At 42.8% G+C, this 18,751-nt stretch overlaps 1 protein-coding gene across 6 annotated transcripts in view; it reads left to right on the top strand.

Moving 5' to 3' along the window:
- The window catches only part of LOC139418209 (angiomotin-like), a 58,403-nt gene that overhangs the window by 31,521 nt on the left and 8,131 nt on the right, over window positions 1–18,751 (top strand). For all 6 annotated transcript variants that reach the window (XM_071167489.1, XM_071167487.1, XM_071167488.1 and 3 more), the window contains 8 exons: window positions 1,422–2,010; window positions 8,797–8,941; window positions 10,671–10,763; window positions 12,023–12,168; window positions 14,095–14,244; window positions 16,599–16,927; window positions 17,244–17,479; window positions 18,186–18,440. In XM_071167489.1, coding sequence (XP_071023590.1) covers window positions 1,422–2,010; window positions 8,797–8,941; window positions 10,671–10,763; window positions 12,023–12,168; window positions 14,095–14,244; window positions 16,599–16,927; window positions 17,244–17,479; window positions 18,186–18,440 — 1,943 coding nt within the window. The remainder of the gene's footprint in view (window positions 1–1,421; window positions 2,011–8,796; window positions 8,942–10,670; window positions 10,764–12,022; window positions 12,169–14,094; window positions 14,245–16,598; window positions 16,928–17,243; window positions 17,480–18,185; window positions 18,441–18,751) is intronic.

The raw sequence follows: 18,751 nt of genomic DNA, 5'->3' as shown, positions 1-18,751 counted from the left end.
CCACTGTAAATGTGCTTTCTTGAGCACAGGGACATTGCTGGCGCTGCAGGATTTCAGTCCTTCACGGCGTAGTGTGTTACCAATTGTTTTCTTGGAGACTATGGTCCCAGCTGCCTTGAGATCATTGACAAGATCCTCCCGTGTAGTTCTGGGCTGATTCCTCACAGTTCTCATGATCATTGCAACTCCACGAGGTGAGATCTTGCATGGACCCCCAGGCAGAGGGAGATTGACAGTTCTTTTGTGCTTCTTCCAATTGCGAATAATCGCACCAACTGTTGTCACCTTCTCACCAAGCTGCTTGGCGATGGTCTTGTAGCCCATTCCAGCCTTGTGTAGGTCTACAATCTTGTCACTGACATCCTTGGAGAGCTCTTTGGTCTTGGCCATGGTGGAGAGTCTGGAATCTGATTGATTGATTGCTTTTGTGGATAGGTGTCTTTTATACAGGTAACAAGCTGAGATTAGGAGAACTCCATTTAAGAGTGTGCTCCTAATCTCAGCTTGTTACCTGTATAAAAGACACCTGGGAGCCAGAAATCTTTCTGATTGAGAGGGGCTCAAATACTTATTTCCCTCTTAAAATGCAAATCAATTTATAACATTTTTGACATGCGTCTCTCACTGTTCAAAAAACCTACCATTAAAATTATGGACTGATCATTTCTTTGTCAGTGGGCAAACGTACAAAATCAGCAGGGGATCAAATACTTTTTCCCCTCACTGTACCTGTCTACCCACCTGCCTGCCTCCCTACCTGCCGGTCTGCCTGCCTGCCTGCTTGCCTTCCTACTTGACTGTCTGTTGAAGTGAACAGGTTTATTGATTAGCTGGAAGGCTGAGGAGTAAGGCATGTCTCCAACACCTGTTGGTTCACACATACACACACATACACACACACACACAGAGAGAGACACACACAGAAAGAGAGAGACACACAGAGATAGAAACAGAGCCAGAGCCAGTTGTCTGGATAGAAGGGATAGAGATCCTGTTCTGCCTGTTTTCCCTCCTGCTTGCTTATTCGTTTACCTCAAAGTAAATCACTGGCAAACAGAGATGAGTACCGCAGAATTTTATCATCAGCTAAAACCTGTGGCGACATGATTGTTCGCACTCTGATGACGTCCCTTATAGACACAGGAATGTTTGCTTATTTCCAAAGTGGTTCACAATTGTTTTTTTGTCAGTTGGAAAAAGCCCAGACTTGTTGGCGTATGGCAGGTGAATCACCATAGTAAACGGATAGGATCATTGTATATCTTTTGCCTGGTGAGATGTTTTGTTGTATACTAAAACAAGCACTAAGATAGTATCATTTCTATCTATGGACTGTTGGAGACCCACATAAAGTCATACGGTAAACCAACTGACATTCTCTTCTTAGTATTAACCTCTCTGATTGGCTGTCGTGTCCACAGATCCAATAAGGAGAGCTCGGTCCACTCCCAGAGATCTGTCCATCACCACAGCCCCACCTCCTCTGTCACCTCTGTGGGCTCTCTGTCCCGAGCCCAGTCCTCCACCCTCAATAGTCTGCTCAGTGCCTCTCACCCATCCCACACACCCCCCCACCCCCAAGGGGATCCCTATGCCTCCATGGGCCCCCGCAGCCCCCAGGGCCCTGGATCACACCAGGGAGACCTGTACTGCCCTGGGGCCATTCACCCTCCACTTCAGAGGGGCCACGGCTTCCCACACGACCCATACGGCTCCACCTCCAGGATGCACCACCACCAGCAGCAGCACCACCAATTTCAACAACAGCAACAGCAACAACAACAGCAGCAGCAACAACAACAGCAGCAGCAGCAACAACAACTCCAGCACCAACAGTACCACTCCCAGTCATCCCAGGGCCACCCTCCACAGCACTACCCTCACCCCCAGGGGGACCCCTTCGCCATGTTGGCACGCGCCCAGCAGATGGTGGACATGCTGTCAGAAGAGAACAGGCTGCTCAAGCAGGAGATGGTGGTGTGCTCTGATAAGGTCAACAAGCTGCAGAAGGTAAAAGGTTGATTGTTTACACATTTAAAATGCTAGGCAGGGTCACCAGGGTTGTGTAGGTTACTTTCTATATATAATCTGTTACAGTTACTAGTTACCTGTCCACAATTGTAATCAGTAACATAGCTTTTGGGTTACCCAAACTATGTAACGTAATCTGAATACTTTCAGTTACTTTTAGATTATTTTCCCCTTAAGATGCACAGGTTAGTATCTGGCACAGCCACAAAGTCATACAATCTGATTGAACAACATCTATTGCAGAATAAGTCAATGTTAGAGTTTACCTAGCTGGCCATAAATGGATGTTGCATTTTACTTTATGTGTTGGTTATGTAGGCTTTTTCTAACCCATTGCTTTCTACTTCAGATAATAATACGATTAGGCTATATCAATTCATTTAATACCCCTTGATCTTCAAGAAAAGGACTTGGAAATATAGATTAGCCAAATTGTTATACCTGAGCACAACCCCAAAATTAAGGACTAATTAGCCTAGGATTTTGTTGTCATGGAGGACTGATTGGAGCTCATAAATGCTGCTCTCAGAATGTCATGTTTTGAGCACTACTGAAAAGTGCTATTTTAATGTGAAAAACTATACTAAACAAAAATATAAATGCAACATGTAAAGTGTTAGTCCTATGTTTCATGAGCTGAAATAAAAGATCCCAGAAATGTTCCAAATGCACAAAAAGCTTATTTCGGTCAAATTTTGTGCACACATGTTTATATCCCTGTTAGTGAGCATTTCTCCTTTGTCAAGATAATCCATTGACCTGACATGTGTGGAATATCAATCAGTTGATTAAACAGCATGATCATTACACAGGTGCACTATAAAAGACCACTCTAAAATGTGCTGTTTTGTCACACAACACAATGCCACAGATGTCTCGAGTTTTGAGGGAGCATGCAATTGGCATACTGACTGCAGGAATGTCCACCAGAGCTGAATGTTAATTTCTCTACCATAAGCCGCCTCCAACGTCGTTTTAGAGAATTTGGCATTACGTCCAACCGGCCTCAAAACTGCAGACCACCAGGTTCTTCACCTGCGGGACCGTCTGTGACCAGCCACCCGGACAGCTGATGAAACGGACTATTTCTCTGTAATTAAATCCCTTTTGTGGGGGAAAACTAATTCTGATTGGCTGAGCCTGGCCCCCAGGTGGGTATGCCTTTGCCCTCCCAGGCCCACCCATGGCTGGGCCCCTGCCCAGTCATGTGAAATCCATAGGTTAGGGCATAATTAATTTATTTAAATGGACTGATTTCCTTATATGAACTGTAATGCATGTTGCGTTTATATTTTTGTTCAGTATAGATGGAAATTTTCCATGATGAAAATAATTCAACTCAATTCAATTCAACATTGGATAAAAATACACAAATACATTTCCACAACAACCACAATCCGTAAGGCATAGGGCTACTGCGGTCATGAAATTTGGTCAGCCGGTTATCGTCTTGTAAATGCATGCCAGTCTCACAGTAATTGACCACAGTAGTGTAAAGGGCTTAAGTAAAAATACTTGAAAGTATTACTAAAGTAATTTTGGGGGGTATCTGTACTTTACTTTACTATTTATATTTTTGACAACTTTTACTTTTACCTCACTACATTCCTGAGGATAATTATGTACTTTTTACTCCATACATTTTCCCTGACACCCAAACGTTCTTTTTACAATTTAAATGCTTAGCACAACAGGAAGAAAGTCTAATTCACACACTTCTCAAGAGAACATAACTGGTCATCCCTACTGCCTCTGATCTGGAGGACTCACTGAACACACTCTTCCTTTGTAAATTATGCATGAGTGTTGGAGTGTGCCCCTGGCTATCCGTACATTTAAAAAACAAGAAAATGGTGCCTTTTGGTTTGCTTAATATAAGGAGTTTGAAATTATTTATACTTTTACTTTTGATACTTAAGTATATTTTAGCAATTATATTTAATTTGGATATTTAAGTATATTTAAAACCAAATACTTTTAGACTTTTACTGGGTGACTTTCACTTATACATAAATCATTTTCAATTCAGTTATCTTTACTTTTACTCAAGTATGAAAATTGGGTACTTTTTCCACCACTGATTGATGGTTAATTAACAAACACGTTTAGCATCTCCAGGCCTTCGCATTCAAGCCACTGAAACACGCCTTTGGAACATCTACATTGAAAAAAGTCTAATAAATCCATTTAATATACACCATCACATTCAATCCAGTATTTATTTTAGGCAGGTCTAGATAAACATTATGATATAAAGAAAATGTATTTCAGAAGAACAGAATGTGATTCGGCCTACTGCATGTTATCTGGGTATGCACCGTGCCATAGGCTGTAGGCTAGTTCATTTCGCAGACAAGATATGCTTAAAAGTCCCGTGCCATTATTTTATATGATTTTATACGAAGAATATTATTTCACTTCGTTGAATAAAGTATATATTTTCCCATTCCGGAGTCAGTGCTCATATGAAGTAGATATGAGTGTAAAAGGGATATTTTGAAACAGGTCCTATACGCTATACAAGTTTGAGTTATTTGGCAACTTTAGTTGTGAATGATGCAAACCTTAGAATGTCTTAGAAATCAAAACATATACAGTTGAAGTCTGAAGTTTACATACACTTAGGTTGGAGTCATTAAAACTCGTTCTTCAACCACTCCGACAAATGTCTTGTTAACAAACTATAGTTTTGGCAAGTTGGTTAGGACATCTACTTTGTTCATGACACAAGTCATTTTTTACAACAATTGTTTACAGACAGATTAATTCACTGTATCACAATTCCAGTCGGTCAGAAGTTTACATACACTAAGTTGACTGTGCCTTTAAACTGCTTGGGAAATTCCAGAAAATGATGTCATGGCTTTAGAAGCTTCTAATAGGCTAATTGACATAATTTGAGTCAATTGGAGGTGTACCTGTGGATGTATTTCAAGGCCTACCTTCAAACTCAATGCCTCTTTGCTTGACATCATGGGAAAATCTAAAGAAATCAGCCAAGACCTTTGTCTTGTAGACCTTCACAAATCTGGTTCATCTTTGGGAGAAATTTCCAAACTCCTGAAGGTACCACGTTCATCTGTACAAACAATTGTACGCCAGTATAAACACCATGGGACCACGCAGCCGTCACACCGCTCAGGCAGGAGACGCGTTCTGTCTCATATAAATGAATGTACTTTTCGTGCTTAAAGGGCAAATCAATCCCAGAACAACAGCAAAGGACCTTGTAAAGATGCTGGAGGAAATCAGTACAAAAGTATATATATCCACAGTAAAATGAGTCCTATATCAACGAACCTCAGCAAGGAAGAAGCCACTGCTCCAAAACCACCATAAAAAAAACAGACTACGGCTTGCAAATCCACATGGGGACAAAGGTCGTACTTTTTGGAGAAATGTCCACAGGTCTGATGAAACAAAAATAGAACTGTTTGGCCATAATGGCCATCGTTATGTTTGGAGGAAAAAGGGGGAGGCTTGCAAGCCGATGAACATCATCCCAACCATGAAGCAAGGGGTGGCAGCATCACGTTGTGGGGGTGCTTCGCTACAGGAGGGACTGGGGCACTTCACAAAATAGATGGCATCATGAGGGAAGACAATTATGTAGATATATTGAAGCAACATCTCAAGACATCAGCCAGGAAGTTAAAGCTTGGTCGCAAATGGGTCTTCCAAGTGGACAATGACCCCAAGCATACTTCTAAAGTTGTGGCAAAATGGCTTAAGGACAACAAAGTCCAGGTATTGGAGTGGCCATCACAAAGTCCTGACCTCAATCCCATAGAACATTTGTGGGCAGATCTGAAAAAGCGTGTGCGAGCAAGGAGACCTACAAACCTGACTCGGTTACACCACCTCTGTCAGGAGGAATGGGCCAAAATTCAACCAACTTATTGTGGGAAGCTTGTGGAAGGCTACCCGTAACGTTTGACCCAAGTTAAACAATTTAAAGGCAATGCTACCAAATACTAATTGAGTGTATGTAAACTTCTGACCCACTGGAAATGAAAGAAATAAAAGCTGAAATTAATCATTCTCTCTATTATTATTCTGACAATTCACATTCTTAAAATAAAGTGGTGATCCTAACTGACCTAAGACAGGGAATTTTTACTAGGATTAAATGTCAGGAATTGTGAAAAACTGAGTTTACATGTATTTGACTAAGGTGTATGTAAACTTCCGACTTCAACTGTAACTGTAGGGCTGCAAGATGCGAGTATAGGCTATTGATGATTTTAAAAAGTTACAACAAAAGCTTGTGGTCGGTTCCTTGCCTCTCAATTGATCATATTTTCACCTATCAGACTTTTATCAATTAAATATTGCCTTTACTAATACAGTACCAGTCAAAACCTTGAACTTTTTTTTTTCTTTACTTTTACAAAGGGTGGCTACTTTGAAGAATCTCAAATATACAATATATTTTCATTTGTTTAACACTTTCTTGGCTACATGATTTCATATGTGTTATTTCATAGTATTTATGTTAGTATTGATGTCTTCACTATTGTTCTACAATGTAGAAAATAGTACAAATAAAGAAAAACCATTGAATGAGTAGGACTGTCCAAACGTTTGACTGATACTGTATGTATAATTAGTTTATATTTAGAATGTCAGGAACAGTCGCAGTGGGGAAAACACATGTCATCCATACAGTATGCACTCAAATAGCGAACGGAGGCCATTTTCCTGCCGTTTGGTTCATTTTTCAATCATGCCGGGTAGGCTACTCCGGTTTTATAGCAGAGCTGTAGACAGGGTTTATAAGAACAGTGTTTCACTCGTCCCATCAGTCACTAGTTGAAAAGCATGCAGCCTCCTACTGTGCTACAGGTAGTGTGAAATTCTGCCCAGACTATTTATGCCATGAGCTCTCCAACCCTGTTCCTACAGCTACCCCGTGCTTAATTTGGGCAACCAAGTGGAATCTGTTCGGGAACATCGATAGTAACATGTTTTCACAACAAAACATATTTCATTAAACAGTTGACAGCCCCTCTCACTCAAGAAAGGAATGGAGGAGAGAGAGGAGGAGATGGAAACGCACAGTGGTGTGGGTGTTTGATGTGATTTTTCGATTGCATTTGCATTGATGTTAGAGGGACAATAGAGTACCAGGGCCCGGTTTCCCTATAGCGATGGAACTTTGGCAAATCGAGTGTTTAAAACAACAGCCGAAGATGTAACATGCGTTTTCCAAACACCACACAGAGAGAATGTTCTCTAAGTGCATCGTTGAGGCATGTGTGGATACTGATAGGATCGAAAGAAAGAAAGCACTGCTCTCGGATCCGCGTTCTACCTTTCCAATCTTACCTTAACATTATAATTATTCGACAATACTGATGATGAATCAGCTCCTAGAGCTATATCACATATGGCTACAAATATTGAGGCAGCTTATTCTAATGTTTACCCTATAATAAGGCACTAAATCAAGATTTGGCACATCATAAAAATAAATTGATATTAGCATAAATAGCACAAAAATTAAATTAAATTAAATTAACATGACATTTATTTCACTATTATTCAAATATATAGGTCTATGTAGCCTATACTGTATTTATCTTTTAATGCAGTACTTTCGCTTTTCATTTGAAACGTCTTTATGTCCTTCACTTGTTATGCAAAGAAATAGACAACTTTGTATTTGTAGTCACTGTCACATTTATCTCTGAAGTTATCAGAGTCACAGAAAGACGGATAAACATCTTGATTTTGTGTTTAGCAGAGATCTTCTGTGTATAAAGTGACGCGGAAGGGCAAAAAGTCCTTAACTGTTCTATTATGAGTGATCTGACGCGAGCGTTTTCAATAGCAACTTAAGTAAGTATAGTTTTTTGAAATCGCTCGGATTTAATATAGCTCATACGAAGGTGCTAACGATGAACATAGCCTTAAGATGCTTTTGGGAAACCGGGTCCAGGGCATTAGCGAACTGACGGTTGTTAGCTAGTTGGGTACTACCAACGCATGTTGGGTACTACCAAATACATAAAATGAGATTACAGTAACTCATTGGTCACGTGGAATTTGACTGCGGTCATGATTTATGACTGCCGGTGTGGAGGTAATGCGGTCACCGCAACAGCCTTAGGCGCAAATAGCTAAATGAGAGAGCAGCGGTGTGAATCACATCAATGCGCTATGTAGCCTAGATATCAATAATAAGTGATATCCATATCGCCCGTAGGCTAGACCACAATTGGAAGACATAACTTGGACTTTAGCCTACAAAAGCCTATTACTGCTCTTTTCCTGCGATCCATCAAATGCATTTGGTGTGTCATCATAATGTGATTTGTGGTCAGACTCACTCAGGCAGTAACAAACCTAAATGTATGCATTATTTTCAATGTTGAATTGAATGTCATTGAGAAAACAGAAAGGTGTCAAATAATTTCTGAATTTTAAAGTAATCATCTAGTTTTTTCAGAAGTATCTGTAATCAGATTACACTATTTTTGCTGGTAACATAAAGGATTATAGTTTGTTTAAAATCTGTTACAACCCTGAAAGTCACTATGTTGGCCACTTCATGTAGATCTGAAAGGTTTGGATGGGTACAAGCAGTGTGGTTATTTTTCCACCTTGCCCTCTTCTTCCATATTACTTAAATTCATCTAATCCTTTTAGATCCACAGAAGTGGCTAGGGGCGGATTTGGAATTGGGCATAATCCCCCCCCCCCCCCCTCTTTCTCTCTCTCTCTCTCTCTCTCTCTCTTCCTCCCCTTTCTCTCCCTGGTCAGTTGGAGACAGAGATCACGTTGGTTTCGGAGGCCTACGAAAACCTGGCCAAGTCATCCACTAAAAGGGAGGCTCTGGAGAAAACCATGAGGAACAAGCTGGAGCTGGAGGTGCGCAGGCTGCACGACTTCAACAGGGACCTCAGAGGTAAGAGGTCACAATCAGCTGGAATGTCCACGGCATGCATACATATCCATTATGTAGGTTACCAGGTCCTGCTGGTCAAAATAATAGCTTAATGTTCAAAGGATACCTGTTCATGGATTTATGGCAGTAGATGAAATCTATTCCATACTACATTTATTGGTGGAAAAAAACAACTTTTTAGTAGGAAAAAGTGTGTGTGGTGTGTCCTTTCTGCATTAGATTTGGGATACCTCAACAGCATTGCCTGCATATTTGTTCAGTAATATTTATTCATGTTCAGAAGCTGTGTTTGGTTTGTATTGATTGCACTGGTATGTTTGATTTGAATAGATTTTCTGAGGACAGCTTTCACCAATTTTGCCTGGTGCGGTTTACGAGCTGTGATGTTGAAACTGGTCTTGTTCATAATTGTACTACTGTGCATTTACTGTGGCACAGAGAAAAAGAGCAATCAATTGCTCGATCTGTCAATTAATCAATATGATCAATCAATGGGATATGTTAGTGTTTACAGGCAGTCCAAAGTCTCAACTTCATAACTTACTATAAAGCAGACCAAAGACCCTTCGAGCTCCAATCTTCACTCTCTGTTTCTGTAGGAAGCTCTGAGCTGAAGCCCAGTGGGTGGGGGCAGTTTCATGTCTCTAGTTTCTACCTCACTAAGCTCTTCAGTCCTACAGAGAGGAGAAAAAAAACTCCATTCATGGCTCCCTACCAAGATCGGGTCCATGACTCCCTGCCCAGACCGGGTCCATTGGGAGATTCCATGCTTTTATAACAAATCACATAGAAACCTTTTTTTAGGTCTCCTTCCTCTCTTTTTTTCTCCTATCGTATTGGCAGCCTTGATATCTTGCTTCACTTTTGGGGGTTTAGCGTAAATGTATACCACACTCATTGTTGTGTTTTGAGAAACACAGGGAATGGAAATGAAACAACTGAATATTTGTTTCTGGAATGCTCTCTGGATGTTTCATGGCCCAGCCTGGTTGACTTAACACTCAACTAAATATTATTTTAACGTTTGGACCAGAAATAATGGCCTGTTTTGTTTCAGGCCAATTTTCTCGTGACTCCATTAGAGAATGGGGACCTCCTCCTCTCCCTCTGCGGGGAAATGTGTGCATGTAAAGTTATTGTTTTGTTTTTGTTTGCTCGATTTTGCTGAGCAACCGGGCCCCAAGGCGTTTTATGTGCGTGGAACGAAAGTTTGGATCTTAAGAACTTGAGTTCCACATCGACTCCGAGTCCAGGCCTATTAAATTATCTTCGGGGGATTGTGAATTCCCTCCACCTCCATATTCACATTAATCCATGGCCCCGCTGTCTGTATGGCTACATTTACACAATCACAGAGCTGTATGTCGAAATTCTGTTTGAGCTGTTTAATAGCACCAAAATCCCCATACATAGCATGCATATCCTGCATATTAACGAGAGGCTGACCACATTGAATGTGCAACTCTGCAAGGAGTTTAACAGTGTGTTCTTTAAGGAGCTTAATTCCCCAGTTTTAACATGTTGTCTTGCCATTTTATGATCTAATTTCCTGCAAAGATTTGATTTATGAGAATTAGAGCATATTTGGGTATGCCTTTGTGTACGCACACACAAGTTTGCATGTATGTGTGTGTTCACGGGCATTTGAGTGTGCACAGTGTGTCTCTTTGGCCACTAGACCCTCAGGCTGGCTCTGACCTGACTTTGGCAATGACATTCTCTGTTGCAGAGCGCATGGAAACTGCCAACAAACAGCTAGCTGCTAAGGAGTGTGAGGGATCGGAAGACAACCGCAAGACCATCTCTCAGCTACTCACCCAGAGTGAGTACATCACTAACACAGCTACCAGGGAACACCAGGCCAGGCCTCTCCAACATTCTACATCCAGTCTGAACATACCTCTGTGTGGCCTCATCAGTAAGGACATAACCAGGCAACGGGTCTGGGGTTCATGTACTGTAGAACACTACGTAGCCACTAGAAATGTCATTCAAGTCACTGTTTTTGAAGGTCCAATGAGGCCATTCTTATCTCAATATCAAATCATTTCTGGTTAACAATTAAGTACCTTCCTGTGATTGTGATCAATTAAAATGGTCAAAAATAAACAAAAATAGCTTCTTAGCAAAGATACATTTTGCTAGGACTGTCTGTGAGTGGTTTGAGTGGGGAGGGGAAACCTTAAAGCTATCTGTTATTGGCAGAGCGGTTTGGAACTCTATTTCATATTGGTCTATTAACTAATTTACCACCAGGCAGGCCAAAACTCCATCCCACCAAAACAGGCAGAAATGTCACTGTCTTTTCAAACAGCTCTTAAACTTTAAGGGCATTATCATAAATGTCACAATATCACAGTATTCCCCACCCCCTTTGCATTCAGAACAGCCTCAATTTGTCAGTGGACCCTACAAGGTGTCGAAAGGGATGCTGGCCCATATTGACTCCAATGCTTCCTACAGTTGTGTCAAGTTGGCTGGATGTCCTTTGGGTGGTGGACCATTCTTGATACACACAGGAAACTGTTGAGCGTGAAAAACGCAGCAGCGTTGCAGTTCTTGACACAAATTGGTGCGCCTGACACCTACTACCATACCCTGTTTAAAGGCACTTATATCTTTTGTCTTGCCTGTTCACCCTCTGAATGGCACACATACACAATCCATGTCTCAACTGTCTCCTCCCCTTCATCTACACTGAGTGAAGTGGATTTAACAGGTGCCATCAATAAGGAATCATAGCTTTCACCTGGATAGTCTATATCATTAAACATTTTTATACAATGTTTTGTGTACTCAGTGTATATACAACACAGGAAAATCACGTTTTTGACTGCACTGGGCATTTAACAAAAATGACACACACACAAAACACATTTGTTTATGATGTTTAGTTAATGAAAAGGAACCTTCGCACACTCAGTATCAATGTACAATTTTAAATGTATTAGGCTGAGCTTTCGGTCATCAGACCTTCATCAGAGCAAAAAGTAAGCTCATGACATAACTACTTTAGTAAATGAAAGGAATATCACTTCTTCAGAGGGCTAGTCCTCAGTGTGTTGTGTATGTGTCTCCCAGACAAAGAGACGGTGCGTGAGAAGGAGAAGCTGGAGATGGAGCTGAACGCCCTGCGCTCCACCACGGACGACCAGAGACGACACATTGAGATTAGAGACCAGGCTCTCAACAATGCCCAGGCCAAAGTAGTCAAACTAGAGGAGGAGGTGAGGAACTGACTTAGTCTAACAAGCTTTATGTATCATAATGTTCTCACTTGCTTCATGAATAGGTGATATCAGAAATGTCTTGGATACTTGAATTCATCCTGGCATCAGTTCAGTTGATTGAGCTTGAGGTAATCTCGGTTATCCAGAAGTCAAGTTCTCTCACGAAAGTTTGTCAATTTCTTTTTTCTTCTGGGGGGGGATGTCAATAACAATTATGACGACCTTTGTGGAAAGGAAGGAAGCGAAGTCTCCTCCCTCGCAAACGGAAACTCTCGGCCAAACCCCTTCCGTTAATTTCACCCATGTTTATCATGGCCAAAAAGCAAATGTCTGTTTTCATGAATTTTACTATAGACCATTTTGACTTTGTGGCTGTGGAATCTAGTGGAAATCACTTATCATGCTCACACGACTTGAAAATCACCGTACCAGTTTAAGTACCACTTTCACCCAATCCTGATTCGTCCAGATAATCAACAACGAAAACCCCAAACCAGGAAATACTGCTGCTCGTAATCACATAATTCTGTGAGCCTTGACAGATTTTTGCCGTTTCATCTGTCCACGAGAATCTGTCCACGACAGATTAAGTTCGAGGATATATTTATGCCCCCTGATGGACAAGCATAGGCATGACTTTCTGTTGAGCGTAAAATAATCTAGCTATCTTCCCTGTCTTCCTCTGGTTGTGTCACCATTGAGCTTGAAAGCCTGATATTGTCAATATTGAACCACAATGTCATCCATCCTATCACCTGGTATTGATTACATTATTGGCTGAAGACAGGGTCTGGTATGCTTTCAGTTGTGATCCATGGGGTTGGTTTGCACTGGTTAAAAGGGTAAGATGGAAGACTGCAAAGTGAGTTTAAATTTACTCAAAACATAATTTCTTGTTAACAAAGCAACTGCTACTAGTCCTCTGATCCAAAACAGTGAAAACCACAAACAATCCCCCAAATAAAGATCCTTCCTCTTTGAAGTTTCTTCCCTCAGAAGTCAGTGTTTCTGATAAGATCAGTATGTCCCACTACAGTGAGCAGATAGCTGTCCCTGATGACTAGAGGGTAAATCACCCCAGCCTTGCCCCTGGTCTAGCCAGAGAAATGCAAAAGGCCTCTGTGGCCTTGTGTGGGCCTGGACAGAACTCCCCTGTGGAAAACTGGAGCTGCTCTGAGCATTGATGCCCCTGGCTGGTAGGTTCTGGTTGTTGGCTGGTAATGTGTCTGAAATAGCCTGGCCACAGCCCAGAGGGCCAGTGGGCTGAGTGGAGCAGGAAACGAACCGGTAGTGTCCTAAAAAGCACAGGGCTGCTCCACTTCTTCTGCCCGGCACCACCACAAACGCCTGCTTGTTTCCCCGAACAAAGGCTGTCGAGTTTGAGCTTTATATCTGCCATGAAAGTTTTGAACAGGGCCAGATTCTTCGCCTGCTCTCTCTCTCCTCTGTGTGGGAACATTGTATATGCTTCTCTATTTCTCCCTCTTTCTCTCTTTTCCTCTCTTTCTTTACAGAGAGACTCCCTGAGCTAAATCAGTCTATTGAGTGGAGCCACAGTTATATCTCCTGTTGCAGTTCAAAGGGGCTGTAGTGCAGAGGGACTTTGAGACATAGGCATCGGGTACACAATAACTGCATTATCTTGGAGTGGGCTGTTGGGGTTGGTCACTGGGTGGGGTTGTTTGGACGAAAGGGGGCACCTGTTTCCCTGTCTCCTCCCTGGTCGTATTTCACTCATTGTCAAATACCTAATAGGACTGAATAGTTGACAGCAATTACATTGTGGCACAAAGAAGGTGAAAGTATTGCTTTCACCAACCCAGTCAGGTTTCTGGAATGAAATGCAAACTCCCTACTTCCTGTCTACTTCCTTTCTGTGTCTTGACCACATCCTGTCTGTGTGTTTTGTCTCCCTGGCTGAAGCTGAAGAAGAAGCAGGTGTATGTGGAGAAGGTGGAGCGCATGCAGCAGGCCCTGGCCCAGCTCCAGGCTGCCTGTGAGAAGAGAGAGCAGCTGGAGCACCGCTTACGCACACGGCTGGAGAGGGAGCTGGAGTCACTGCGCATGCAGCAGGTGAGACACACAAGTTGTGTTAAAGACACGGAAACAAAGCAGTGTCTCAGCTGCAGTCAGCGTTAGCGGGGCGCCCTGACCCAGAATTTCAGGCTCTTTCTCTCCCAAAATGTTCTCTTCCATAAATTCCATCGTCTCTTCCTGTGTGTCCAAGCGAAGCACCACAGAATGTTTTCCTATCAGTTAAGCGCGACCAGGTCATTCAGGCCAGGGGGATGCTGGGAATGTGGGGGAAATGTTGCAGCTGACAGAACATCAGAGGTTCTGTCTGCGGAGGGAGAGAAAGAGAAAGAACAGCCATATGTATATTCCAGTCAAGCCTTTGGGAGAAGACAGACTGCCTGGTCAACAAAGACTACAGACAGACTTGAAGCCCTGCCTCTCTACCAGCCAGTGTTGCCATAGGCCAGTGGTTTCCAAACTTGTTATAGTCCCATACCCCTTCAAACCTTCAACATCCAGCTGCATACCCCCTCTAGAACCATGGTCAACATACTCTCAAATGTTGTTTTTTGTCATCATTGTAAGCCTGCCACACACACACTATATGATACATGTATTTAACATAAGAATGAGTGTCAGTTTTTGTCACAACACAGCTTGTGGGAAGTGACAAAGAAGTCTTATAGGACCAGGGCACAAATAATAATATAATAATAATCAATCATTTTGCTCTTTATTTAACCATCTTACATATAAAACCTTATTTGTTCATCAAAAATGGTGCATGACTCACCACAGGTTAATGAGAAGGGTGTGCTTGAAAGGCTGGACATAACTCTGCAGTGTTGGGTTGTATTGGAGAGAGTCTCAGTCTTAAATCATTTTTCACACCGTCTGTGCCTGTATTTAGTTTTCATGCTAGTGAGGGCTGAGAATCCACTCTCACTCACATAGGTACATGGTTGCAAAGGGCATCAGTGTCTTAACACTAACACTTAACATTAATCAATTTTCACAGAACTTGTTGCAATTTTGATGAGGCTCTCTTGTTCAGATATCGGTAAGTGGACTGGAGGCAGGGCATGAAAGGAATAATGAATCCAGTTGTTTGTGTCGTCCGTTTCGGGAAAGTACCTGCGTAATTGCACACCCAACTCACTCAAGTGCTTCACTATATCACATTTGACATTGTCCGTAAGCTTGAGTTCATTTGCACACAAAACATCTTACAATGATGGAACGACCTGTGTGTTGTCCTTGTTAATGCAGACAGAGAAGAGCTCCAACTTCTTAATAACAGCCTCAGTTTTGTCCCACACATTGATTATAGTTGCGGAAAGTCCCTGTAATCCTAGATTCAGATCATTCAGGCGACATCAACCAGATAGGCCAGTCTTGTGAGAAACTCGGCATCATGCAAACGGTCAGACAAGTGAAAATGATGGTCAGTAAAGAAAACTTTAAGCTCGTCTCTCAATTAAAAAAAAAAGTGTCAATACTTTGCCTTGATAACCAGCGCACTTCTGTATGTTGTAAAAGCGTTACATGGTCGATGCCCATATCATTGCATAATGCAGAAAATATGAGAGTTCAGGGGCCTTGCTTTAATAAAGTTAACCATTTTTACTGTAGTGTCCAAAACATCTTTCAAGCTGTCAGGCATTCCTTTGGCAGCAAGAGCCTCTCAGTGGATACTGCAGTGTAAACAAGTGATGTCGGGAGCAACTGCTTGTACGTACGTTACCACTCCACTATGTCTCCCTGTCATGGCTTTTGCACCATCAGTACAGATACCAACACATCTTGACCATCAAAGTCCATTTGATGTCACAAAGCTGTCCTGTACATTAAAAATATCCTCTCCTGTTGTCCTGTTTCCAGTGGTTTGCAGAAGAGGATGTCTTCCTTAATTGACCCCCCCCCCCCCTCCCATAAACGTAACGGACATACACCAGGAGCTGTGCCAGGGCCGCCACGTCTGTTGACTCATCCATGTGTAACGCATAGAATTCACTGGCTTGTATGCAAAGCAGTAATTATTTCAAAACATCTCCTGCCTGTATTTGACATTGTTGTTATTTCGCTGAACACTAGATGGTTTAATTTTATTTTTGGCAGTGAAACAAGGCTACTCAGGTGAGAAAAAAACATCACCCAAATGTATAGCCGCGTTGGAAAATCTAAATGGACTGTTTGAAAATGTGAATCACATTTTTATTTGGCGTACCCCGACGACATTCCGCGTACCCCTGGGGCCATGGTTTAGACAGTAATTGTGTGTATTACAAATGCATAAGTGCCTGTGACTGCAAGGTTGATGCCTCACTTGGATGGCAGTTGAGCTCTTGAATAGTTGAGGTTTACTGACAACCATACCTTCCACCCCCATTGTCTCCACTCCCCCCATCCAGAGACAAGGTGGCTCCCAGAGCAGCAGCAGTGGTCAGGAGTACAGTGCCACGGCCCTGATGGAGCACCTGAGGGAGAAAGAGGAGAGGATCCTGGCCCTGGAGGCAGACATGACCAAATGGGAGCAGAAATACCTGGAGGAGAGCGTTATGAGGCAGTTTGCCCTGGACGCCGCCGCCTCTGTCGCCACCCAGAGGGACACATTGTCGTCGGTGATAAGCCACTCCCCCAGCAGCAGCTATGAGCAGCAGCTGTCAGTGGAGGCTCGTATCCAGAAGGAAGAGGAGGAAATCCTCATGGCCAACCGCCGCTGTCTAGACATGGAAAGCAGGTAAATAGCTGTGTGTTTGATCTTTGGAATGCCTGGAGAAGCGTTTCAATTTTATATAATATTAAATATATTCTGTACAAAACACTATACAGATAATATCCTTAACAGCCTAACACACCCACTTACCCTACCCCCATAACCTCAGTACAGCAAATAAACCATGACCCCAGTCAAACCCAGACTATAACTCCCATTGTTCTTACTGATCATACAGAACACAATAGAAGTCTTTACGGTACATGTAATGCATTCTGCACATTACAGGATGTTGTACTTCCTTTTATTTGAATAACTGTACTCATGTCCCATCCCACAGGATCAAGAACCTGCACGCCCAGATCATAGAGAAGGATGCCATGATCAAGGTGCTCCATCAGCGTTCCAGGAAGGATCCCAACAAGGACCGGGACGCCCAGTCCATCATGCGTCCCTCCAAGTCCCTGATGTCCATCGCCAACACGGGGGGCTCGGGCCTGCTGTCCCACAGCCTTGGCCTCAGCAGCTCACCCATCACAGAGGAGCGCAAGGACAGCAGCTGGAAGGGCAGCCTGGGTGCAAATGCTATTGGTTTTCATGTTATGTTGTGTGATGTGCCACGTAACAAAGGCTATTTTAAGTTTTCCCTTCTTATATTTGAATTGAGTGGGGTAGATACTGGAACTGCAGACTTGATGAGAGATTTCTAATTACACATTGTTCCTTATATACAATATAGTGCACTACTTTTGACTAGACTCAGCCTAGGGCTCTTGTGAAAAGTACTGCACTATAAGTGGCATAGGGTGTCATTTCAGATGCATGGTAGAGGGACAACAGCTGGAAGTCTGGTTCAGAGGAAGAGGGCAGGGAGAGTACAGGAAGTTGATTCACAGGCCTCTGAGATGTGTTAGTCAGAATGTGATGATGGACAGACAAAGGGGTATGGAGGGTGTCAAGGACATGAATGGTCGTCAGCTGTGGGTATGGAATGTACAGTTCAGTAGTAATCATCAGGTTGAATAACAATCGGGTGGTCTTGAAGGAGGGTGGGAAGTTAAATATTATGCAATGGTGCAGTGCTGCTGGCTCACTCAGATTTTATATTTTCAGTAGGGACTGAATGAATGCTGTTTAATTGTTGTGTGTATTCTGAATGTACTGTGTGTTACTATCTACTTCAACTTGCTTCCATGTGCATGAATAAAAAACTTGAGAGCTTGTCATGGGTAACCCAGCACCACCACATATCTAACAGGTTTCCTCTGTTCTCTCCCCTCAGGAATTCTGTTGGGTCCAGAGTACCGTACTGACTCTCTGAAGACAGAGTCCATCTCGTCATCTCCCTCTCCGGTCCTGCCCCTGACAGGGGGTCACTCTAAGACAGGCAGCAGGGACAGCTGCACTCAGACAGACAAGGGCCAAAGCCAGGGTCAGGAGGCTAGCAGCAAGCCCAGCACCCCAGCCATGCAGAGCATGACCCTGCCAAGCCGACTCTCCAGCCCCAGCCCTGTTTACATACCAGACCGCATCGCAGGTACAGTAGGACAGGGCAGGCTGCCAGCTTTAGGGCTAAGTTCTAGTATATTACATTCAATACGTTTTTGGTCAACGCTCCACATTAGTGTAGTTTGCTGTGGACACAAGAGGGCCAGGGGTTTTTCCTGACCACAGGTCCTAATTATAGGCTTTAATTATAGCCTTTAACTAGGGTCCAGAGTCAGACCCAGATAATATTGAGTGTTTGCTGTCTGCAATTTGAGAAATATAAACGTTGAATTAGACCTGACCCACGAGGATGCAGCTGCAATGTGCAGTGCTAACACTGCAGAATGGCAAACAACACTT

This window comes from Oncorhynchus clarkii, chromosome 10, assembly GCF_045791955.1.
Source record: "Oncorhynchus clarkii lewisi isolate Uvic-CL-2024 chromosome 10, UVic_Ocla_1.0, whole genome shotgun sequence".
Lineage (NCBI taxonomy): Eukaryota > Metazoa > Chordata > Actinopteri > Salmoniformes > Salmonidae > Oncorhynchus > Oncorhynchus clarkii.
This window is presented reverse-complemented; position numbering and strand designations above follow the sequence as displayed.